At 40.5% G+C, this 27,251-nt stretch overlaps 1 protein-coding gene across 1 annotated transcript; it reads right to left on the reverse strand.

Moving 5' to 3' along the window:
• Positions 1–1,929: 1,929 nt before the first annotated feature.
• Positions 1,930–26,815, reverse strand: LOC130170944 (carnitine O-acetyltransferase-like). Its single transcript, XM_056378657.1, has 15 exons — positions 26,790–26,815; positions 26,539–26,623; positions 18,065–18,331; positions 15,734–15,852; positions 14,771–14,824; positions 13,229–13,394; positions 12,172–12,346; positions 11,026–11,201; positions 10,651–10,751; positions 7,847–7,966; positions 6,966–7,088; positions 6,230–6,365; positions 5,889–5,951; positions 5,343–5,480; positions 1,930–3,335 (listed from the first exon to the last, which is right to left on the reverse strand). The coding sequence occupies exons 1-15, from the start codon at positions 26,813–26,815 to the stop codon at positions 3,117–3,119; spliced, it is 1,968 nt and encodes a 655-aa protein (XP_056234632.1). The 3' UTR covers positions 1,930–3,116.
• Positions 26,816–27,251: the final 436 nt, after the last annotated feature.

Genomic DNA, 27,251 nt, shown 5'->3' on the forward strand with positions numbered 1-27,251 from the left:
CGTTGACCAGATGACTCTAAAGTTGTCAAAATCTTCAAAAAGGAAAACTTGATGATGATTAAAAGTTACAAAATTACTCTGAGGCACTTCTGTTGCTTTGGTTCAGTTGGTCTCGACTTGGCTTATAAAAATAAAAGATTGCACATGTAGACAAAAATCATGTTACTTGTAGCTTGTGGCAAAGAAAAATAAAAGACGCGAAAAGTGCAAAATGACTAAGAGCCATGAGTTTGTGGATAGCAGCTTAGAGCTAAGAGTTTCCATGGCTACAGAGCCGGGCTTTGAGCCGGGACTCTGAGCTTTGAGCAAAGTTCTCAGCTTCTAGTTTCTGCATCGTTTCTCGCTTCTCGCATCTTCTTGTCGTCCTGATTTAGGCTTAGGCCTGGTTTTGGCTTCTGAACAGGCTTAGAAAATAGGCCATGTGTGAATTGTTCATGACTGTTTTATCCCCTGGGGGCTGGCGCATGTTTCAGGGGCATCATCCGTCTTCTCCTGTGTTTCCAATTGGAGAAGAGAGTAATTTTCCACTGAACTTTTAGAATAATTTAAATCTAGAGTTTACTTATAAACTCGCACATCCGTCTTCCACCATGACCACAAAACATTAAATGGAATAACATAAAACTACTTGCACTAATAATAGCAGAGAGGAGTAATAGGAGTGTTGATTTCATATTACATCCTTCAAACCTGGAATTAATTATGATACAAGTGGTTAATTGATCAAACAACAATATAAACATTTCCCAAAGCTAATAATCTATACATATGGATTACACAGCAGTTCTTTGACTGTAATAATAATAATATGCACATTCTGGATGTCATGTAGTGTGTTACCTTGTGTGAAGGATGCTGACAGTCTGGTCACATGAAGGACCTTGTCTTAAAATCTATATGTTACATTTCAAACATTCTATGGGATAGAAGTTTGGGGTTAAACTATTACATAGGAACATCTCATGAGTTACAGAACAGTTAGATATTTAATTTTACATTCATCCTTTGATCTGTGTCTGTGAAGAGAGTTCTGCTGGTCAGAACCCAGGATTGGAATGTGGGTTGTAGTTTATGACTCTTATCTAGAGAGGGACAGAGGAAGAGAGGTTGGTGTGTGTGTGTGTGCGTGTGTGTGTGTGTGTTCATGCATGGTACAGACAGGCCAGGATTCACACCTTAGTGTTAATCAGTCCTTTTTGTTGTTACTTGTCCTATACAAGAAACAATCAAATATCACTTCTCCAGTTATCTGGTGTCCATTGGTTGATCCTCTGGAGCTGACCCTTTGACCTTTGGTCTGGTTCTGTGTCGTTCGGCCATGCTAACAGCATGGTCTGTTTGTGGAAGAGGGGTCCTTTGTCTCTGTTTCCCATCAATCTGATAGTTTGATGGTGGAAAGAGTCGCAAAGTGTCAATTGTGAGTCCGTAACTCTGCATGTCCTTATAATGAACTTCCTTAATGGCTTGTGACTGATGCCAGGCCATGTATGTACGCTACATGGTAATAGTCTGGTTTTGAAAACCACATCTTTACTAACAGGCCAATATATGGAGACTTGTCAGGGCAAATCTCTGGAGGCCCATTTTGTTGAAAACTGGATTTATGAAATCACGCATGGGGCATTTTAAACCAGGTTCCCATCATTGGGGTGCTGTTCCATCCCTTCCACTTGGTCAAATGGTCCCCAGCCCCATGACCCAGGCTATTCTTCTCATGCTCAACCCCCTAACCCTGATAACCCCAACTAACACTGAACAAGTCTTTGGACCAGTACCCCAGACCCAGACTGCTGCTCATCTTGTAACAGTCTTTCTGACATTAGTGTAGGGATGCTAAATGTGTAACGTTGGTCCTGAAATTAAATTAAGAACAAGGTTCTGAAGGTTCTTAAAGGTTCTATAATGATCATCACTGCCGCGAGATGTTGCACCAGACCACCAGCATCTGAGACCAACAGAGAAGCTCAAATTACATCACACACAGAGGGGGTGTGGCTTCATTCTTTGCTCAGGACGCCATTACTCCTGTATATCTTTAAATAGAAAGTAGTTTGCTGCTGTATTACTGTTTTAAGTTTCATTTACAGGACCTTTAAGTATCTTGGACACAAGAAAGGGCTCAGATGTAATGATATGTTTTTATTATATTTTTCATATCTTGTGTACAGTTTTTTCCTTACAAAATTTAAATAAATTATAGTCAATATCATTTACCTGTGTCTAATCATGTTTTCTCCATACGGTGGTATTTTTGTCATTTACATAACTCATATTTATTATAACAACATCCAGTTATTAGTTCAGTTAGCACTCGAAATGTTAACCCTTTATCACAACGACAACTCACATTTGAATTTTCTCTTCTTTTTTTTTTAAAGTTATTTTTTGGGGCTTTTTATGCCTTTATTAGTGAGAGACAGACAGGAAGGTTGGGGGTGAGTGAGAGAGGGGATGACATGCAGCAAAGGGTTGAGGGTCGGGTTTGGGCGCTGGTAAAGACTGAGTCCTAATGGAAAGCGCTCTATCAGGTGAGCCACCGAGGCGCCCTTACATATTTTGGTTTTGACGTTGTTACTCCTGTGACTCTCTCTCTGAGCACAACCTGAGCTACACAACATGAATATGAACACATACTGACACAACAAATGTTTCTTATTTCACATAAATTAAAATGCTATGAAGGAGGTTAAGAGAGTAAAAAGAAGCAGCAAGTTGAGTATGTACAAAAACTGTGATGGTCATAGCTGTATATGGTTGGAAGAGAACTAAAAAACTTTGTTTGGCACATTAACACTTACAGTAGATTCTTTCTTGATGACAGTAGTTGAGATGATTGATACCATTTCTCATATCCATCTGATAAATCTAAGACTAAATCCAGTTTAGTTTAGTTTACCATGACAGATGGAAACAGGCGGAAACAGATCAATTATGATTTTAGGTTTAATTGTGTGTTAGATAAAACAGTAAACTCCTCTCCTCAGCTAACATGCTGCTGGATGTAGCTTTACATTTAAGTGACATACATGAGAATGGTATAGATCTTTTCAGATGTCACTTGGCAAGAAGATGAATAATGAAATTTGTCAAACTAGTGCTTTAAGTCTGTTTTAGTGTCAGACTGCCTCTTGGAGTTCCAGCATTGTCCTCATGTCCAACAGTGCATCCACCATGGCTTCTATGAGACATTCTGCATTTTTTACTTTGCAGGTGTTGGGAGGTTCAAAGCGGGACACTATTAAGCTGATGCGATCGCTCAGAACACTGTAGCACACATCGTATATGTCGGGGGTTTCAGGGCCAACACATGGTAGACTGCTGGACTTTGATATTACCTGATCAGGAACAGAGGTGAGAATGCAGTGGTTAGTTATTCATATAGCACACATCTCTAATGTGTTTTTGTGATGTGGAGTGAACTTCTTATAAAGTGAAAAAGTGTGTGTTTGAACAACATACAGTTAATGTCATTGTGATATTTTCCTTATAATTTCTTGTTATAACAAAATATGACTTCATCTTGTCACATAATTAAACTTTAGTATCATTGTTTGGACATAAACTATGTCATGTTGGTTTGATGTTATACTGACAGAGAGATCACCTAGTCCACATAGTAACCTTGCTTCTCTGAGTAAGGACTTCCTCTCCAGTTCATCAACTGAGCATGTCTTCAAGTGGCCTAAAAGCTGGAGAGATGTGTCTGCACTCAGAGAACCAAGGCTTCAGTGAAACAGGCGTAACATATTCCATATACATGCTACAGGTTGCACATGTATGAGGAAACTCAACGGATAATTCAATCACAGACTCAGATCTATGTCAAATGTATTTTGGAAATAATATAACTAACTCATTAATGTCAAAGTAAATTAATTATAAAATTAAGTATTTAAAAAAATCTTGTCATTCAGCGGTTTAAAAAAATTGAGTTGAAACACCTAAATTAAAAAACAAGAAACAGCAACATAAAACAAAGGTCGGAGCTAGAGCTGAACGATTAATTGCTTTTGCAATAATATGACATGCAAGCGAGAGTAGAGCGGTCGGCTAAAACAGGGAGCAACAACTTGGCACGCTACACTTTGAGCTGTTGTACAATGGCCTCAGGCTCCGCAGAAACTTTAGTGTCTAAGAAGAGCAGTATGTCGGTTTTGTGGAACTATTCGGCTTTAAAAAAGAAGATGCTGCTCAGCGTCAGGTATTATGCAGAAACCTGCCTTGCTACCAGTGCTACGTCACGTAGCAACACTACTAACCTGTATCAGCACAACAAAGTCATGTACCATAGTTACATGGCTAAAATGCCGACCACCAGTGTGTCAAATAAGCCAAATACCACCCAACAAGGATCACTGACCGAAATGTTTGAAAGCATAACTCCATATGACAATTTAACATGCTTACAAGGCTGTAAGTTAAACACATCGATCAATATACTACTGTGATTGAAGTAGTTAAATAAAAATATGTCATTCATATCAATTCATGCATCATCTAATTTCCTCATGACATAGGCCTGGCCTACAGGAAAGAACAGCTTATGTTTAATCTATCTAATCTGTGTCATAATATAGAATGATTTATTGCTTGTGTTTGTTGAATAATACAAAAGATAAGGAACTTAAAAAATAATCGCATATTAAATCGCAATATTGGTAAAGAAAAATTGCAATTCGATTATTTTCTCAAATCGTTCAGCCCTAGTCGGGTCCCCTCAAGGAGTTCTTTGGAGGACCAGGGATACCTGGATATAATATGACTTGTTAGCTCTCCAACCAATCAGAGAGCTTGTTACGTCCCATGACCAATCTGGATTGTTTAACCGGGTTTTACCAGCACTGAAGGCCCAGAGTGTCACAGAAAGGCTAAATGGAGAGACTAAACGACAAACTAATTGATTAGCTCATAGGAAAAGGAAAAGCTACTATTTATAATAAATTAATAAACATATCCACAAATGTTTTATTACTGAGAGTTTTATGCTGTTTTTGTAAGTCGATTTTTAAATCTGAAGTATTGATGGATTAATTGTTCATCTATAAATTCTTTTTACAATCCGTATTTTTTATTATTATTATTTTCTTCATATAGTGGTGATGCAAAAGCACAGAGCCACAATTTACCAGTGCAAAGCTGTGTGCACCTTATAGTGTCATTCTACTGCCACACATGCTATACTGTGTTGCAGAGGTACACTGCTCTTATGCATATCAACACATTAATAATGATAAATAAGACAATATTTCCCCTTTGTGCAAAATATAAATGAATGGGATAGGCTGTCTTTAGTATGGTGGTATAGTAGTGGTATAGTGGTATCATTATTTTCTGTCACTTACCTGACTTGTAGAGATTTGATAGTTAAAGGCTTTGGTGAAGGAGCTGTCTGTGAAGAGTTCAGGCATGGAGATGTTTTCCTCCCCAGTCTGCATCCTCAAACCCAATAGGTGTCCTTCTATTGCCTGACCATTGACTGCCTGTTAGGATGGAAAACATTCCAGGTAAATTTTATATCAGTTTGTGTGTCCTTGAGCTCTATCAAATGTATGAAATGCATTTCCTTCCCCATCAATGTCTGAAACCTGCAATGTTTGAATCCATGTTTCACATACATTTGCCTCCTTGTGCACAAGAACAAGCCAAATGGGAACCTGCATGTGTATTTACTTGAACTTCTTGTCAGTCTTTTCAACTGGACAGTAACAATCAAGTGTCTAATATGTAAAGCTAAAACAAGCTTCAGAGGAGGACAGTGATCAGGATAGAGAATCTCATGTATGTAAGATGGGATGATATAAATGTTTATAACGAGGTATCTTTCCCAAGACAACAAACTGTATCTAAACTGAAGTAAAGTGTGGAATGGTGCTGTGAATGATACTCACCATGTGAGTGTACCACTTGTGAGCTTTTATAGCTTTGTCCAATAAATCCACCTTCACTGAGTTCTGTGGAACAGGGAGACAAGAATGTTAGCAGCAGTGTGATGTAAACCAGCCTAATCAATACCTCTGATCAGCCTGCTATCTCAAACCAATCCAAAACAAAAATGTATGATTATTTGTGCCAAACACTGAGCTGAGGCAGCTGTGAGTAAAATATCACCATGGTTTAGGAACTAGAAATTACTCTATTCATAAAACATCTCAACTGTTGGAAGCAAGCTGGTTAAACAGAGGTACATTACATGACAGGTGAATCATCATCATCATCATCATCATCACACCTTTATGTTGGGGTCATCAAAGGCCTTGACAAAGGTGGCGGATGCTTTCGAGGTTGAATGGATCCCAGCTACACGGCCCAGTTTGAACATACGCAGGGAAGCGGGTTCAAACGTCGAACAGCACTGCTGGTACATCCTGACAACACACAGGAGAAATATTTATAACACACAGACTTATACTGTCGCTCTGCAACCACATTCATTTTTATGCCTCTGCTCCAGTGACATGTCCCATTCATTCTCCCAATCTCAGTAACGCCTTGATGGAACTTCAAAACTTCAAATTTGGCAACAAACATTCACTCTCAGTCAAGGACAAATGATTCGATTTTGGTGGTCAAAGAGCAAAGGTCAAGGTCAGTGTTACCTTTTTAGCTATCACTCAAGACTCAAGACTATGACAAAATTTCACAAAAATGGTAAATTTTTCATATGACTCTGAAACCTGAATCTGTAATCTGTAACCTGAAACTAGTCTGAGTGGAGGAGAGATACAACCACAAGGAGGTTATTCTAGTTCACTAAGTGTCCAGTCTGATTGTTGATTATTGATTACTCCAGTTTCTGGCTGATGAGAGAATGTACTGCCTGTGACCATAGCACTCTGTTTCCTGATTGTAAGTATAACCTGAAAACTTCAGTTTCAGCTCAAGTCATGGACGCAGCCTGACTGGAGGATCAAGGTCTTCAGTTACCGTTGGTATATATAACATAAACAGTCCATCTCCACACTCACCTGTAGTAGGCCAGCTGTAAAGCCATCTGTACAAAAGCATCTGGGCTCATCTTGTGGGCCTTCAAGTAATTTTTCCCAAAGTGCTCAAACACTGTAACCCTCAGATTCAGGTCTCGGGCCATTCTGTGGAGGAGGGAAAAGTTTATTAACATATCTCTGTGTCTATATGTATGCACAGGCAAATTAAAATGAACAATAGTCAGAACATATTTAGAATTTGTTTGTAGTGTAGAAGTGATTATTATTATTGTTAATAGTTTGTTGTACTGTGTTGTCTGACAGCTGTTTGAATGCTGACGCTGCAGAGCAACAGGCTCAGTGTCAGACTGCTTATAAATCTCTCTGAGACATCACAGCATTCCCAACTCCAGCAGCACATCATAGTGAACATACCCTCCAGCTTCTATGCAGACTACCGACTAGTACTAATAAATTATACACACTCAATTAATTTACCATGGCTGACATTCCTATGAGCATGCTCTGTTGTGACACTACGTTTCCCTCTGGGCCTTGATCCTGCACATCAAAAGTTTTTCCAAGGTGTTGTGTGCTCTGCTCCATTTATTGATTATGTTTGAGATTTTTTTCTTTGGTAAAGCTGAACGTTGACCTCTGTCACCAACCATGACATTAGTATTCATACAAATTACATCCACATAGGATGAATACACACCTGATCATTAACATCCAAAAAAAAAGTTCAGAGCGTAAGAGTGTTGAGGTGGGGTGGTGGACAGGCATGTAGCACATTTGACTTTAGTTTAACTCCACTCACAGATCTGACCCAACCTTCAGCAAGTGTTCACACAGCAACACATGGAAATGACTGGTTTTCCCCTGGGTTTCTATGTTTCTATGTAACTTAAAGCTATCCCCACCTGTCAATGTGCTGCTTGGCCTCCTCAATGTCCTTTTTGATCTCAGGCGTGATTTTGAATTGTAGTTTCTTGGGCAGGGGCAGAGGCTCCGTGCGAGACTGAGTCATCTTTGGCTTCATCCTGTTTCCACACGATAGAAAACAAATGAGACGTGAGACAAAACAAACTCTAATTTGGTGAAGAACCAAATTCACCATTTACTGTGCTTCATAAAAATATATAAAAATGTGCACACAGCTAAGATACTTGGAGCACATGAAATGACCTTGACCCTGACCCATCAGTGATCCTGTAGAATAGTTTGGGACAATGTTGATGCCTTGACGCCAGAGCAAGTGGGAAGAATAAAGGTGGAGGACTGGTTCTTCTTGTGAACAATAGAAAGAGAAGATCTGCTGTTGGGATACTGAACCGTTGGCATTTGGTCTTGGACCGTACTATGTACTGAGGGAGTTCTCTCACATCGTCGACATTAAACCACGAGCAGAGCCTGCAGTGGCATGTGACGTCATTCACGAGACTGTTGCAAAAGTACATACCCAGCACCCTGATGCATTCATTGCAATATCAGGGGATATCACCTCTCACCTGACTGGCTTCTCTCAGTGTGTTGACTGTCCCACAAGGGAAAATAAGACACTGGATTTGTTGCATGCAAATGTCAAGGAGGCCTACACTGCTTCAGCTCTACCACCACTTGGCAGATCAGATCATAATCTGTTTTTTCTTCAGCCTTCCTACAAACCCTGTGTACTGAGGCAGGCTGCAACCACCCGCTCATTCAGGAACTGGATCTCGGAGACCAGTGAGTCTCTAAAAGACTGTTTTGAGTGCACAGATTGGAATGTCCTGTTGGAGTCACAGGAAAATGATAAAAGCAAGGACCCTGACATTGATAGAATGGTTGAATGTACCACAGACTACATTAACTTCTGTAATGACACTGTAATACTAGCAAAGACTGCACACTGCTTTCCAAACAACAAACCCTGGATCACCAGTAACATCAAGACCCTCCTCAGCCAGAAAAAGGAGGCCTTCAGGGATGGAGACAGGGAGAAGCTCAGGTGTTTGCAACATGAGCTGAAGAGGAGATTAAAGCAGGAGAAGGAGGACTACAAAAAGAAAGTAGAGATGAAGCTGCAGCACAACAACACCAGAGAGGTGTGGAAGGGGATGAGGACCATCACTGGCTATAAAGAGAAGAACAGCCAGGCAACATCAGGTGATGTGGACAAGGCCAATGAGTTCAACCTGTTCTACAACAGGTGTGACACAGCCTCACCTGTTCTCTCTCCCACTGCTGCAGCTGCAACTCCCTCCACACTCCGGTCAAGTCTCCTGACCTTTACAGCCGAGGAGGTGAGGGCAGAGCTCAAGAGGCTACATTCTGTAAAAACAGGCCCGGATTGTGTGTCTCCGAGGCTGTTAAAGGACTGTGCAGCCCAGCTGGCTGAGCCTCTGAGGATATTTAACTTAAGTCTATAAACAGGGAGGGTCCCGGTCCTGTGGAAAACATCATGTCTTGTTTTGGTACCTAAACTAGGACGACTGGCTGAGATAAATGACTACAGACCAGTGGCCCTCACATCACACATCATGAAGACCCTGGAGCAGCTGCTTCTCCACCTTCTGAGACCACAGGATGGATGTGGATGATGCCGTCCTTTACATGCTCAACCGGGCCCATTCTTACTTGGATGAGCCAGGTGGTTACATGAGGATTATGTTCTTTGATTTCTCAAGTGCATTTAACACCATCCAACCCCCCAGTCTTAAAGACAAGCTGGAAGGGATGTGGGTGGATCCCTGCTTCACGTCCTGGATTGTGGATTACCTGAAAAGACGACCACAGTACGTCAGGCTTGGTAACTGTGTCTCAGCGACAGTGATGAGCAGCACTGGGGCTCCACAGGGGACTGTTCTGGCTCTGTTCCTGTTCACCCTGTATACGGCCAACTTTCAATACAACTCTGAGTCCTGCTACATCCTGAAATACTCGGATGACACAGCTATTGTGGCGCATATCAGGAATGGGCAGGAAGAGGAGTACAGGGATCTGACGATGGCCTTCAATGAATGGAGCGACAAGAACTGCCTCCCTCTGAACACCTCCAAGACCAAGGACATGGTCGTGTACTCTCGGAAGTCTAGGCCCACCTTTCAGCCAGTCAACATTCGAGGGAAGGACATTGAGGTAGTGCACACTTATAAATACCTAGGTGTGCACCTGGACAGTAAACTGGACTGGTCCCTGAACACGGATGCCATCTATCTTTCCTCAGGAGGCTCAGGTCCTTTGACGTCTGCAGTGTAATGCTACACATGTTTTATCAGTCAGTGGTGGCCAGTGGACTCTTTTATGCTGCAGTCTGCTGGGGCAGCAGCATGTCTGACATGAACACAAAGAAACTGGAAAAGCTGGTCAAAAAGGCTGGGTCTGTGCTTGGCAGGAGTCTGGACTCACTCAGGACTGTTGTGGAGAGACGCATGCAATGTAAGATGGAGGCCATCTTGGACAATCCCAACCATCCTCTCCACAACATTCTGACAGGACAGAGAAGCAGCTACAGGTGCAGCAAAAATATCATCTCAGGTGATCAATTTGTAGACAGTGGTGCCTCATCCAAAACTTCCTCGTCACTTTGCTTTGACTCGCATAAGTGCAACTTTTAAAGACGTCAGTGGATAAAATTTAGACTGCATCTAACACACAGGACTGCATTGAAACCACAGCTCTGCACTGGCAGAGATGCACAGCATACCCACATCTACAAAAGTTAATTTACTGTTGGTCTACTTACATGAATGCTACAGTATGGTCAGCTAACCCCATACAGGCTGTACCATCAGCAGCAGAGTGTGAGCCGTTCGCACCACACGTCCCATCTTCTCCAATAACGAACTGACAAAGAGAAAAGACACACAAACCAAGCATAAGCTTTACAGCCCAACTCCCCACCAGTCTGTTACTGTACATGTAGCTACATATCAGCTGGTTCCAGCCTAGTGTCATGGTTTCAGTCTGATATGAACTGGTTTCAGTCCAGTGTCACCTTGTTTCAGACTGTCAGACTGTCGTTGTTTCTCATCACAGCTGCAGTGTGTTTCCCTGATAAGTGATATTGGTCCTCAGCATGGGGGAAAAACAGTGTCATCATTTGAATGTGTTAAATCACCTGCAACCCCTTATCAAACCATCGGTTTCCACTGTTACACTGGCTGCCTCCTCCATGCAGTATCTGCAGAATAGCACTGTGACGCATCTCATCAGGCTCTTGGGGGGTTGCTCTGTCCAAACACACAGTAAAGATGCTCCTCTCGATAGCTGACAGTGATTCTTTGTTGGTCTCATCTGGACACATGAAGGACACAGAGCAAACATCATGTTATTATGTCATCAGACTAAAACAGTCCTCAATATCTTCAGTTTCTACTTTTACTCAATCTATCAGGGGAAAACCTTGCATGTTATTCACGTTATTTAGAATCGTCTTCAAAACAACTTAATGAATGTGAATTTTTGTGTGTTTCGACAATAATTTTACAAATGTACACAACAAACTTTACATTTGACATACATTTTCTATACTTCCTATGTTATTTATTTGTGTTAAAAGCCAACTAATTCACATGGCTTTTAGATCATGTTGGGATCATACCCAGATACACAATGTGAAACATGAAAAACACGATTCTCTCTTTCCTGGTGCATGTCTTTTTGTTTCAGCCTGCTGTGGCATGTCTGTGTTGACAGCAGATGGAGCACTGTGTTGTTAGGACCATTTCAACATCTTATTTAAGGTATGAAGCTTTTTAATGTACCTAATGGCAAACTGACAATAGCAGGTGACTTTTTTCCCGTTGAATGTTTTGATGACTTGTTTAACAAGCTGAGCAGCAGGACAAGATGTGATCAGGGACATTATCAGGAAAGATAAGGTGGGTTGTCATTCACACTTTTTGGCTGGTGTTCAGCTGCTGACTATCTTCCTGCGAATGAACAATCATGTGACTGCTCCATGCAAAGATTTTATTGGCTGTTTGGAAACAGGTCCTTTATATCATACCTAAGGATATTGTGTTGAATTAATGTCGCATGATTTTCTCAAAGGAGATCATGTGATTTACAGAACTGATGTGTTCAGTGAGACTTTAAAGGAATATTACACAAAAAGGATCATACCAATCTTATATCAAGTAAGCCACACAAAGACATGCAGACCAGTTTACCCTTTCTGTCACATGACCACTTCTCTTACTGTTGAAGAAGTTTATTCCACATATTATCATGAGGTATCAGGTGGTTCTTTAGGAGTGCTCACCCTGGATGAGGCTGCTGTAGGTTCTGCTCCAGACGTCTCGGTTCTGGGTGGTGAGAATGCCGACAGGCTCTGTGGTGGTCTGTGGTGAGGCCTTACAGATCCTCTCCAGCTGAACATAGAGCTGATCCACTGTTAGCAGAGTCCCATCACTATTGTACACGTCCAGCACAAAAAACTGAATCCAAGGGGAGGACACACAAGACAGAAAGACTGGATTACAGACTCAGCAAAAGATGACACCCTGAGGCCCCTAAGACCCCAGGGTGTCAGAAAAAGTACTATATACAATATACAGAGTCCTATTAGGAATACAGGGCTTAAAGTAAAAAAAATCTTGAGCCTGAAATGTTGTTTTAGTTAGTTATCTGTAATTATGCAATCGTGTGTCTGGATACAATAAATGTTCAATACGACATCGATTTCTGGAACAACCCTCAAGAGAACAAAGCTCTCCTTCCCTACAAATTCCTTGATTATGAGCTCTTTCTATTTCATGGCATTTTCTAATCATCTTATCCACAGCAGCTAACACTGTTCAAATGATTTCTTTGCTGGGCGAATATCCAATGGAAAGCCTCCTCTCTCTTGCTCAAGTTCATTTAGGCCAGTATCCAATGGGAAGCCTTGCATGAGCAACATCCTGCACAACAATTCTGAGGAGTCAAAATGACTTTTGCAATATCGTTAACTTTTTGCCTAGTTAAAATTGAATTACAGATATATATCTAATTGTCATTATAGATGTGTCACGAGTTGAATGTCGTTTTCAATGACGTCATTGCAGCTATCTGTAATTCAATTTTGACAAGACACAACTGATATACAGATATCTCTAACTGTCATTTTGACTGGTCAAAATGTAATTACGACTAGTAAAAATTGTGTTATCTGTAGTGTTGATTCTGGATAGTCAAATTTAGCCATTAAATGTTAAAACGGCTTGCCATAGGGAGGTGATGGTTCACCATTGGTGAAGTTGACTCTGAAGATAGTTCCAAGATATAAGTCTTAGAAGTTTAATAGTCCCAGATGAGCTGGGTGATGCGGTGTTCCTCACCTGGCAGTTGTGTACCACACTGATGTGTTTGGGGGCGTTGGAGGTCTTGGCGTGGAACACCAGAGTGTCCGTCTTTGGACCGGGGATACGGCAGGATGACAACACCCGGTCGTACTGCTTCATACACAGTGGCTTCCCTCCCATGTACTCCACTGGTAATGTGTCACTGCAAAACACACAATCATCAGCCAATCAATATAATTTACAACGGATGTCCCTGAAGCTGCCTCATTCACTCAAATCACTGACTCAACTTTGTCTACGTAATAAAATAATGAAGAAGGTCTACAGCCGTTAGAAGGTCATCACATTCAGCAGTATGTGCTCACACATGATAGCGTTTATAAGAACAATTTGCCTTTAAGAAACAATCCCCAGTCAACAGTCACATCTTTTCTTTCTCAAGTTGCATAGTTTTGTGTTTAGATTTAGGTGTAAAGTTCAAATACTTGAGCTGATGGGACTAAACCTGACCCTTCTTATAAGGACAGAAAGCAAATCTGAGCTTCTCCGAAGTTCCTCAAACATCAATTCAAATTATTCAGAGAATGGATTTGTATCTCTGGCTTTCAGTCAAACAAATGAAAAGATTCCATTTTTGATCTGGGTATCATCGGATAATCTGCAATTCATTTGTAATTCAAAAATGAAAAAAAAAAACATGAAATTGTTATTTCATATAAAACCAAAATTAAAAAACGTTTTTGGTGTCAGAATCAAAATACGTAAAACCAATCAAACTGGTCAGTTTTTGTTTTTTGTCAATTCCTTTTATCATTATTTTGTTTGAAAATAAAAACCGAATTCATACGGTTTTATTTGATTTTTAATTTTAACCAAAAAGTGAAATCACGTGGTCTATTTGTTTTTATTTCCAAACAAAAAGCCAGACAACCAAAATAAATAAGTGCTCCAATTTTGATTTTTGCTAATTAATTTTTTTTTATTTTTGTGAGAAGATAGATGAATGAATGAATGAATTTATGAATGTATGAATAAATAAATGCATACATAGGCTACATAATTAGATAGCTATTATTATTTTGTTCTTTTAATTCAGATCTAAAATTTCTTTTATCCAAAAACTGTGTGATGGGCTGTATTACGACGCGACCAGCAGGGGTCCCCTGAGCAGCAGTCAGACTCAGCTATCAGGAACTTTTCCTAAAAGATTTTTTCATTATGTAGCCTTTGTATTCATTCATTCATTCATTCATTCATCTATATATCTTATAACCCTGGTACAGATCATGTGCTTGCTTAATGTTACACTTTTATGTCCTCTTGGCTTTTATTTTGACTTTATTGGGACTTCATTTCCTCTTCCTGTCTGTCCACCTATCTACTGTCTCTGCCAAATGAGAAATAAAAAAATGAATTTGCAAAAAAAAAAATTGGACCATTTTTTTTAATTAGATGGTTAGAATAGACCACATGATTTGGTTTTTTTGTTTAGAATTAAAAATCAAATCCTATAAACATCATTGAGGACAGAAATTAATCAAAGTGGAGAAAGGAGAACATTTTAAGATCAGTACTCACTTGTCAACCATTGTCTTTACATTCAGACAACCTGATGTTACTTCAGCAGCAAACCTACACAGAGAAAACAAGGTTAGTATGGTGTTAAACAGGAATTATGTCCTGACTGTCACGGGTCAGTCACCCACAATCTGAAGACTCAAGCCTGATCCATGATGAACTTGATGACATCATAGGTTTATTTCTCAGCCTTTAGGCAGTGACCTCCAGGGCTACAGGGGGCTCTGATCTCGTGTACCAGTCCCTGTTCAGAGAGGTGTCAGAGATGCTATGTGCTCCATTTGTCTCTGGAACCAATCAGACAGGGTCTAACAGGGTTCATCTTTTTTGTAGAGTCAGTTAGTTTGTCAGCATGATGATGATAATGTCACAGTTTTAACTACAGGTCAAAAAGATACTGAAACACTCAAACAGGTGTCCTCTGTACAGGTGAACCGGTCCAAGTGTCCAAGGTTTAGCACTGCAGTGGAGAAATAGGGCCACTGGACTGTAGTGGATCAGGGAGGTGACAAAGTGCCAAGGTGTTCACCTGGAAACACTGACCAAGAGAAAACAGACTGGGGTCTGATTGTCTTTATGGACTTGGGTCCAGCCCCCGTTGTCATACAGGGGGGGGGGGATTCTGGTTATTGACAGTCTGGCACCGGTTCACTGAGTTGGACACTTCAACCACAGTCAAATTCACCATCGAGCAACCTCTTTCCTGTTCTCCAGCAAACACAGCACAAAAGCTGACTGCCAGTGTTCTCCAGGAGAATTATTCCTAAGTGGAAAAATACACTCATTGAGGTAGTCGAGATGAGGATGTAAGATTCCCTCATTAGTCTTAACTTCTCTAGGGACCACTACATGGACAGCCTGTGTCTTTGTCTTTGTCATTATCTGGTTCTGGTGTGTGTGTGTGTGTGTGTGTGTGTGTGTGTGTGTGTGTGTGTGTGTGTGTGTGCCTGTGTGTGTGTGTACCTTATTTGTTCCTGTTTATTCCTGAAGTTCATGTGGGGAAGGACCATCCCGTGGTTTGAATAAACCACCACAGGCTTCCGTCTGTCCAGATACTCAAACTTCACATAGTCATCTGTTAACTACAAACAGGTACAAGCACTCAGTGACACAGAGACTCAGACAGAAACATAGACAGATGAAGGACAGGAGTGACAGAGACACTGAAGAAGCTGCTTCATTGGAGTTTTCCTCCATCCAACAGCAGTAACACCCTTTCAGGAGACACTCCAATGGGTCGTATCACAGGGTTGAAAAAAAATGACCTGTGTGGTTGTTCAGGTTGGAGAAGTTGTTGCCTACTCTCCTGAGTGTAATGTAGTCAAGGAACTGATTATAATTTTGTTGGTCAAAGGTCAAAGGTCGCTGTGATTTCATGAGACCTGTTTTAGGCATGACTCAAGAATTCATTCAGTAATTATGATACAATTGAACAAAAATATCTCACACAATAAAATGATGCGGTGATGATGTTTTATACCCAAAAGGTCAAAGGTCAACTTCACTTTGACATCATAATGTTCTGGCCTTTATTCAATAAGGGAGGCCATTGGTCACTGATGTGGTCACCGTGGAGATTTGTGTGAACGTCCATGTTTTAGAATTTGTAGGCTCCATTATGTGAAGCATCATCCTCTGTCATATAAGAATCGCTTACAGTTTGATTCTGTTGATTCTCTCAGTGAACTCCCTCTGCTGCAGTATGTGGCGACCTCTGCTGTTGTTTGTGTGGCAGGGTTTAATTCACCTTGCTACCAGCAGCATGGGCATCAGTGCTTTCTGGTGACACCAAGTCTAGGGCTGCAGTTGAAAAGTAAAAACTATCTCCTCGCTAACCTTTTCTCCTCATACTCGATGGAAACCGTCATGTCAAGGAAAGATGTGAAGGAGAATTCATCAGGACTTAGGAAGAGAATCTTACTGCACTAACACTATGATTTTTCTAGTTAAGTATTTTTCTATTAACTATTTATAACACTTGGACAATAAATCCTCCTCTTCAAACCACAAAAACAAAGCATACAGGATTGAAATGTTGAAATAAGATGACATGAAAGAAAGAAAACAAATAGAGAAAGTTGAGCCATTATAATAATAATTAAATAGATATAAGGAACTGAGCAAGAGATTAGAATAAATTATATTCAGACATAAGTACATAGTTTCTTGACATAAGTGCTATATACATTTTTTGAGTGAGAAAATTCATTTTTAAAGCTTTACACAATGGGATTTAGTGAAATGACATTTATGTAGTATTTAGTTATGATGATGATATTGTTAACTATAGATTCAATCTGCTTGTTCTTCATAACTCCTGACTGGATTTAGAGAGAATTAATCTATATTTAAGGATTTGGGCTTCAGTGGATCAGACAAGGAGTTCCATCAGTTCTGGATCAAGTCACAAACATAAAACAGCTGCTCTGCTGTTTCTACATTTATGTGGCTCTGCTGTGGTTAAACTACAATGGTGCGTCACTTTAAACGTTGCTGTTGCACGGAATTGTGGGACAGCATTTCTCCTTTCCTCTCATAAAGGAAGGTCAAGTCTTACCTTTGCTAAAGGAGGTAAGATAGGAAGCATTAAAGCTCCCTCCTCTCTCTCTCTCTCTCTCTCTCTCTCTCTCTCTCTCAGCAGACAGTCTGGTGATGTGACAGCCTTTTTGTTTTTCCTTGTTTATTTTATGCATCGTACAACACTCACACATACTCACACATCACACTGACCTTACTGACCTTCATGATCAATAACTTTGTGACTCTTTGTTAAGAATATATTTCATTGATCTCTGTTTTAAAAACTACTTATGCTGTTCTTTAAAATGATGCGTCTCCCTCCTTGTCATGAGGCTGTCAGGCTGTGAAGAGTAGACACACAGCAGAACAAGAACAACAAAGCTCAACAAAGTCAAGTCAGATATCCTTATATCACAAATCAAAAATACTTCATATCTTTTAATAGATTCCTTCACAGTCTTCACTACGTCTTAAATTAGTCTGGACAGACATGAGGCTTGTTTTCTTTAGGATTGGTCCTGAAGATGGAGATATCTAACTATCAAAGCAGATGTTCGGAAGTCAAAATCATTACATTATTATTTAGTCAAGAAAAGCATAAGTTGGTTTCTAAACCTGGAGATGATAAACTGTGTGTATGAGCTCTCCGTCAGCGCCTTTTGTAAATCAGGAGCTAAATAGATACGGAAATGTCAGAGGTCACTCTCAGGAGAACATCTACACCAGTGTTTCAGTAAATGTGTCCACAACTGTCGGTGTAGTTGTTGAGCTCACCCAGTTCTCAGTGTTGCTTGCTTTCCTCTCCAGGCCTCTCTGCAGTCTCTCTCCGACCCCCCCTGCTTTCAGAAACTCTTCCACCAAAATCTCTGTTTGCTTCAGCTCCTCCGCCTCCACGATGGGCTCCAGGAAGCTGAGGTAGAGCTCACAGGTCTGCTTCAGAGGTGGGACAGGCAGACTGGGCACTATGTTCTGCTGAGTCAGGTTTCTGCCAGCTGCTACTGGCTTCCCCAAGGTACAAGGTTTCATCACGCCCAACTTTGCCTGAGAGATACAAGAATGTACTTAAATACATGAATGCTTAGAAGTAGTTATTGTGAAATGATGACGTGATCCATGGCATGAGTAAGACCTAAGACCTCTTATATCTGAGCATAAGTCAAATATAATAATATAAAAACTTAATGTTAATAAAGTCTAAGATATATACATATTATATTAATACATTGTAAGAAATGCTAATGCAGGAATAAACAAATATGATGTTATCTACCTTGTGTAATGTCACTAAGCTTAAACAGAATTAAATGAAGGTTTGTCACTTACCAGACGTCTGCTGCAAATCCTCAACATAATGTTCAGAGAAACTCTATAAACAGAGGCCAGAAAATGTTTGTCTGATGAATGTAATAGATGAGTTGCGTGTGTAAAACAAAAGCTTGTACACGGCTCTGCTCCAGCGTTCAGAGGCTACCTAACATTAGTGAGTAAATGATCCAGGTTCAGGCCTTTTGTACTGGACTGTGTGGATGTCACAAACTGTCAAACTTAGCGGTCTAATTAAGTAAATTTGTCTTTGCACACTTTATTTGTTTGTATTGTTTGTCGAACCAACACTTTGTTTGTCTGTTTGTCTTTTACAAACAGAAAAAAGCATACATAATAAATGAATCACACAGGTGTCTTCACAAATATTGTAAAAACTACCACCTAGTATTAGGATGTGTCAAATATATTATAATATATATAGATGTTCATCACTTTTCATCAACACTTGTACTTGATGTCAGAGGAATGCTGGGAATTTTCATGTCATGTTCCAGGTTTGAAATAAGGTAAGTGGATATCTGCCATATGTTATGCTCTGAGTCAATAAAGGAATATTTAAAGCTTTCTGTAAGACCATCTTCACTTTTAAATCAACCCATTCTGTGTCAAGTATATGGATTCGAGACCTGACACTTGGACTTGGACTCAGGCCTGCCTCAAGTCTGTGACTTAGAGACAGCTCTGTAGGATGAGGCCTACCACTGATATCCACTATGAGAGTGTGTTCAGAGTCTGTCTCATTCAGAGACCTTCAGTTAGCATCATGTGAACTATGTCTATATTTACTGTAGACATGCAGGGCTTGCCCCGAGTACCCCCACCCCCCACCACACACACACACACACACACACACACACACACACACACACACACACACACACACACACACACACACACACACCCCACCTGTGCATAAAAAAACTTATTTGTTGTCAAATTTGTGACAAAGTGACAAAGGAAAGGATGAGTTATTAGTATGTACACATGAGACGACAGGAAGGAGAGAAAGAGTGGGAGGACAGTGACTGTAAAGTCTCTCTTCTATTAATGGAATAGTAATTTAAAAAAAGGAAAAATTGATCTGGAAAAGATGAAGTCCCCCAACCCCATTTTTTATATGCTTATTCATTTTTTATTTTGAATAATTTCATTTGTTACATTTGTAATATAGGGGAATAAGTGACTGTGGTCATTGCCTTTTAGTTACTGCGCACCTGTATTGCTTTGATGTTTCCATAAATGGAAGGATGGGGAGTAATATCAGGTCTGTCAGGCAAGCAGAGAGTTTAGCCACAAAGTTTTTGGACCTCTCTCTCCGTCTCTCACTTTTTGTTAATAACTTTGAAAATGGACATTGTTCTGCATTATTATTTTTCTGTGTTGAAGTACACTGCTAAACTTTACGAGTGGTCCTGTGGATTTTTTGAAGTGGATTAAGAAAAGGAAATTCATGTGTCCATTAGCTCATTGTTGATAATAATAATAATGATTATAGTAATAATAACAGTTGATAATAAATAAATAATAATTAGATTAATCCACATCCTTTGGCTGAGGTGTTGTATAGCCTGATGGCAGTGGGAACAAAGGATCTCCTGAACCTCTCTGTTCTGCAGCGCAGTGAGATGAGACGTTTGCTACACCTGTAGCCACTTCTCTGTCCTGCTAGAATGTTGTGGAGAGGATGGTTGGTATTGTCCAAGATGACCTACATCCTACATTGCATGTGTCTCTCCACAACAGTCCTGAATGAGTCCAGACTCCTGCCAAGCACAAACCCAGCCTTTTTGACCAGCTTGTCCAGTCTCCTTGTGTTCATGTTGGACATGCTGCTGCCCCAGCAGACTGCAGCTTAAAAGAACACTGGCGACCACTGACTGATAAAACATGTGCAGCATTTCACTGCAGATGTCAAAGGACCTGAGCAACCTGAGGAAAAAGAGCTGGCTCTGCCCCTTCAGGTAGATGGCATCCATGTTCAGGGACCAGTCCAGTTTACTGTCCAGGTGCACACCTAGGTATTTATAAGTGTGCACCACCTCAATGTCTTTCCCTTGAATGTTGACTGGCTGAAGGGCCTAGACCTACGAAAGTCCATGACCATCTCCTTGGTCTTGGAGGTGTTCAGAAGGAGGCAGTTCTTGTCGCTCCATTCACTGAAGGCCATCGTCAGATCCCTGTACTCCTCTTCCTGTCCGTTCCTGATATGCGCCACAATATCTGTGTCATCCGAGTATTTCTGGATGTGGCAGGACTCAACAGTCTCACAGATGACGTCACATGCGACTGCAGGCTCAGCTTGTGGTTGAATGTAAACAACGATGGCAACGATGTGAGAGAACTCCCTCGGTACATAGTTCAGTCTAAGACCCACTGCCAACAGTTCAATATCCTGACAGCAGATCTTCTCCTTCACTTTGATGTGACCAGGGTTGCACCATCTATTGTTCACAAGCAGAACCAGTCCTCCAACTTTATTCTTCACACTTGCTCTGGCGTCTCTGTTCGCGTGTACTGCAGTGAAGCTGGGTAAATCCACACAACGGTCGGGAATGTTAGCATTTAACCATGTCTCTGTGAAACACATGAAACTACACTCACGATATGCTCGCTGGTTCTTCACAAGTGCCTCCAGTTCATCACACTTGTTAGCCAAGGAGTTGACATTTCTCATGAGGATCGATGGTAGAAAAGGCTTATATCTCCATCTCCTAGCCTTTAGCTTAGCCCCTCTGCATCCACAGTACGGCTCCTTCAGCTCAGCTGGTATGAGATGTTTAACTCCACATCTGGTAAACTTTAAAGCCAGGAGTTCTTCCTTTGTGTACATTATCTTCTCCATCTTCAGACGAAAGGATGACGTAGAATAAAAAACAGCAATCGACAAAAAATATACTAATATATACAAATACATTGCAAAAAAACCACGAGCTATGCAGACTAGCTGCCACTTGTTGTCAGCGCATCATTTGAAATTTTGATTAGAGCGTCAAGCTAAGGCTTCATTTATTGGAAACCTGAAGTTATATTAAAAAAGACCCTATAATGGCAGTGCACCTTATTGTAATGGCACTTTATTTATGTTCTATGTATGTTTATTAATAAATGTTTTCTCAACACCTTTAAAAAATCATTTAGATGTGTTTGTAAACTCTATTGAGACACCAATATGGCAACATATCTGCAATTTCCTTATATTATATGGGAGTAAACCTGGTGTATTCAGATTCTCCACCTTCATTAACTAAGAAATGAACATCCATGGTTTACACAATTGTACAAAAAACATTTGTAAAAAACAGCTTTGGCACTTTGAAAAAATGTTGAATATTGGAAGAGATCCTGCCACCTAATGCAGTAATAATAGGGGAGGAGGAATGAACCATCTTCTCAGGTAGGCTATACATTACTGTAATATCTTTGTACAGCTCAAGTCAGAAGTTTACAGACAGAGTTGTGGTTCATCAGCACAGAGTTCAGGTTCATTGGCTCAGAGTTCAGGTTCATTGGCTCAGGGTTCAGGTTTATCAACTCAGGGTTCAGCTTCATCACCTCAGAATTCAGGACCTGAACTCTGAGTTGATGAGGCTGAACTTCAGGTTCATCAGCTCAGAGTTCAGCTTCATCAACTCAGAGTTCAGCTTCATCAGCTCAAAGTTTAAGTTTGATGAGGCTGAACTTCAGCTTCAACAACAGATGACATCTTGAGGAAGGTAAATTATATGGATATATTGAACTAAAAATTCATCAAGACATCAAAGACATCAGCCAGGAAGTTAAAGCTCGGATGCACATGGGTTGACTCCAAGCACACTTCCAGAGCTGTGGTAAAATGTCTTAAGGACAATTTAGTTGTGATGTATAAATTTCAAAACAGGTGTAAAGTCAAATGTTTGTAACTGTCTTCTGTCACAGCCAGTGTTTTTCCATTCACCCTGCCTCTGTCTCTCTCCACTCTGCCACAACTCCTCATCAGCCTCACTGTCCTCAACTGTTGCCTCAAGCTGCACTTCATCTCCAATCAAGCCAGTATATATGCACTGAGATATGAGATATTTCCCACATAATACATGATGGAGGGATGTGACATTGTTTTATATCAGAGTCTTTTATATCAAGACATTTCTCAAAACCAGAATATGATCAGGGTGACTTTTGAACACTGGAAATAAATCATGTACTCATCCCGGCAGTAGCCCCCGTGGCACTCAAAATTTCCCTGGAATTTTCTAGTTGGTAAATCTTGTTGCTTTTGTCAAGTTATTTCAATTAAAATGTAACATTTTTTGTGTTTCAATAGCTTACAAGTTTTGTCTTACTTGTCTAGACTTGACTAGAGTTTTCTCTATTAGTGTATGCATTGACTGTTACTAAGAGGTTTCTGGTCAGGATCAACCCTGTGGATGGCAAAAAGTGCTCTGCCAGACAGGGAGGGTGGTGCAGTGGAAGGTGATGGCTGTCAACCCACAAACGGAGGGCCAGTGGAAGGCAGCCAGTGGCCTGTTGGCCACCACCCACATGCCCTTCATTGTTGTCAAACACGAAAACAAAATGTTAATGAAATGACATTATCGAATATTGTGTGGATTGCCTTTTGATTTTTAATGTTATTCACAGTGATAATAGTGACCAGGATTATTTTACAGTTATAATCTATAATATTAAGTTTATAAGTAAAAAACAATAGTATTATTATTATTAATAGTAATTTATATAATTAATAATGATCAGCAGTAATATTAATATATACATAACTGTAGATATTACAGTACAATGCTGTATAATAAAATACAGTAACTTGATGGCAACCATGCTGCCAGAAGGAAATTGTAAACAGCTGTGCATTGGCTTGCCACCTGTTTCAGGTTTCCAGGGATTGTTCGCAAAATGTGTATTCTTTCCTGGAACACGAATTATCCTGTTTTTTGTGAAATTACACTTCTAATTTAAAATTCATAGTTCATAGTTTCAAATAAAAACTCATTTGTAGGGGTGTAAATCAGAAATCAGTTTTAATTTCTAATATGCGAGTACATCGATACACGGACCCCTGGATCGGCTGGTTCATTTAAATCGATTTAAATGAAGCGGCCGATGGCCTGATTACAGAGTTATGAATCGGTTTAATGTAGCTGCTATGCTGCTGAAAGCCCTGTCTGCTCAGTGTCTACAGCTCTCTTTCGCTCTCTCCCATGAAACTATTGCGAGACTCGTCGCAGTGACATTAAGATACACTTTTGCTTGTAAGGGAAAGACAAACATATTTGAAAACAATGACATGATTTATAATGCACCATTGTGCTGGTCTCATGTAGGGTGATTTGGTGCCCTTTTGTGGACATGCTGAAATAGCAGATATGTTAGTTGAATGGTGGATCAAGCATGCAGTTCATCACTTCTATGTCCTTGGTGGATATGGATCGCATATATCTGTGAGTGCTGCAGTATTTTGTTTGTGTTATAAGTGTTGAATTTCTTTAGCGTCAAATTCATGCTGTTTTTGGTTGTTTTATGGAGAAATGTTGGATGGTTTAATTAAGCTAGTAAAGAGTTAATTGGCTAAATGGCTAACACCACATAAGCTAGGCTACAGTGTTTTAGGCTACTGTATGTATTTGCTTCGTTTAATTTGATTTATTTGAAATATTGTATAGAATAATGTACACAAGGCTACATTCAATGTTTTAAATGTAATATTTCTGCTTTGTTGTTCTGTTTCAGTTTCACAGTTTGTTCTATGAGATTAAAGGACTTTCAGTAAAGTAGGGAAACCCATCACATCCATTGGTCTTTATTGGACTCTGTTATCTATCTGTCTAGTCTGATACTGGAACGTTAGCTGAGGACAGAATAACCGCCAAGTCTGAAAGCCAAAGTTTGGAAGAGATTTGGATTTTACAAGAAGAACGGAACACTAGATAAAACTGTTGCATTATATAAGGAGTGTAAAACAGCACTCAAATACAGTAAAACAGCACTCAAATACAGCGGTAGCACGACTTCCCCATGTCGTCACTTAGTGAGACAACATGGGAAAACAGGAGATGAGGAGGCTAGTAGTACAGCTAGCACAAAGACACGACAGGACAAAGACACGGACATTCATTGTACATTAATTCATTGAATGAAAAAAGGATTCTAATGATAAGCTAAGGATTCTCTAATAAAAAAAACATGGACATTGTCTGTGGCTGCCAGGACTTGAGGATGTGAGGTCAAAAGACTCTCTCTTCCTGCTCCGACCACACCTTCCAGGTAGCATCCTTGGCCTTTATTAGTTTCCCTCTCAGCCACCACCACTAGGTGGGGTCAACTCAGACAAAAAAAAAAAAGATTAGATTTTACAATTCCAATTTGGCTCTTATACATCCGGTCCCTAAATGTTTTAAGTTTAACATAAAACAATTACTCAATATGTGATAGTAAGGGAGCCAATAAGTAACATAAAAAAAAGACATACATTACATAGTTTTTGGTCCAGTCATGAGCTTTCTTCCAGGAGAAGGCATAGCTTTGTCACTGGCCGCTCTATGATGCTCGTCTTTGTCTTGAGTTTTACTGACCGGACCAGTGCAATGGCATCAAGCTTTGTCTCCAGGATTCTTGCCAGAGGCCATGAAGAGCGTGGGGAGGTAGGGTCAACTATTACCATTATGTCTCCCACTTTGAGGTTTTCCCTCACCTTGGATCACTTCTGCCTTTCTTGCATAAGTGTCAGATATTCTTGTGTCCATCTCCTCCAGAACAAACTGGCCTGGTACTGTATTTACCAGGTTAAGAGTCTGGGTGTCATCCTTGACAGCACACTATCCTTTCAATCCCACATCACTAACATTACCCGGTCTGCCTACTTCCACCTACGAAACATTAATCGCCATCCTTGTCCACAGCCTCGTCACTTCCCGTCTGGATTACTGTAACTCTCTCCTCTTCTGCCTCCCTCTTAAATCCCTCCATAAACTTCAATTGGTCCAGAACACAGCTGCCCGTATCATTACTCGTACCCCCTCCATCCACCACATCACTCCTGTCCTCCAACAGCTCCACTGGCTACCGGTTCAGTTCCGTATTCATTTCAAAGTCCTTCTATTAACATTTAAGGCCATCCACAACCTCGCCCCCCCCATATCTGTCCGACCTCCTCCATGTTCCCACTCCCTCCCGCTCCCTCAGATCATCTTCCTCCACACACCTGTCTGTCCCCTCCACCCGTCTCACCACCATGGGGAGTAGAGCATTCAGCCGCTCTGCTCCCCGTCTCTGAAATCTACTACCACCCCAACTCAGAAATATCGATTCATTCCCCCATTTCAAATCACAACTCAAAACACATCTGTTTAAAACTGCCTTTTCCATCTGATGCCAATTGCTCTGTCACTTTTGTATTGTTTTTATTTTTATATTTCATTTTTATTGTTGTTAATTAATTCTTAATGTGTTTTTAATCTCAATTTGTGTAACTGTGTACGGTGTCCTTGAGTGCCAAGAAAGGCGCCTTTAAAAAAAATGTATTATTATTATTATTATTATTATTTGTTTCCACCGAAAACTCACCAGGAGGCAGAACAGATTGAGAGTTAAGCAGAAGGACGTAGTTTGGGGTGAGAGGCTCCAAATCAAAGGGGTCAGAGGAAGGATTTTTAAAGGATTGCCTCAACCTCACATAAAACTGTCTAAAGACCTTCATCATCTACAGTTTGTCGTTGTAAAACAGAGTTCAAGATCTATTTGACTGATCTGATTAATCTCTCCCATACATCCCATTGAAGTTCCAGCCTATTCCCCTCTCAATTTTAACAGCAGTAAGATCCAAAGAGTCATGCTCTTTGGATCTTACTGCTGTTAAAATTGGACAAATCGCTTTTTAGTTCCTTTTCAGCACAAATGAGGTTGGTACCATTGTCAGACCAGACATGCTTTACCTGGCCTCGTCTGCATGCGAATCTCCTTATGGCATGGATACAGGCGTCTGTGTTGAGGGAGCAGACCATCTCAAGATGAACGGCTCTGCAAGACAGACATGTAAAAAGCACACACTATCTTTTTACCTAACTTCTCCCTCTTTTTGTTTCCACTGGGCCAAAATAGTCCATGCCAACATTGGTAAACGGTGGGTGATCTCGCTGGGTCCTTTCTTGTGGCAAATTAGCCAATTTTTGTTTCCCTGTCCTACCTTTCAAACGTCGGCAGGTCACACATTTAGAAATGACCATACTCTTCTTGCTGCACTATTACCACTGATTAGCCAATATTCTTTCGCAGTTGAGCAAGGATGTAATTTCTGCCGCAGTGTCCAAACCTTTCAATTATGGCACAGCAACAGATTGGAGATGTGAGACTGTTCGGGAAGGATGATGGGATACTTTATGGTCTGAGACATAAATGCTTGTGACAGTCGTCCTCCTACTCTAAGCAACCCATCCTTCAAAAATGGATGTAGTCAGTAAATTGTGCTGTTTTTGCAAACACTTGATGTTGTTGTTTCTAGCTTTTCAAACACATTTGGGAATGCCTGCTTCTGAATAAAGGATACAACAGCTCTTTCAGCCCTCCCAAGATCTTTCACAGATATGCACTGACCACTGAGTGTCGATTTGAAGGCTTGCAGCTGAGATGTCAACTTCTGATGGCGATA

This window comes from Seriola aureovittata, chromosome 6, assembly GCF_021018895.1.
Source record: "Seriola aureovittata isolate HTS-2021-v1 ecotype China chromosome 6, ASM2101889v1, whole genome shotgun sequence".
Lineage (NCBI taxonomy): Eukaryota > Metazoa > Chordata > Actinopteri > Carangiformes > Carangidae > Seriola > Seriola aureovittata.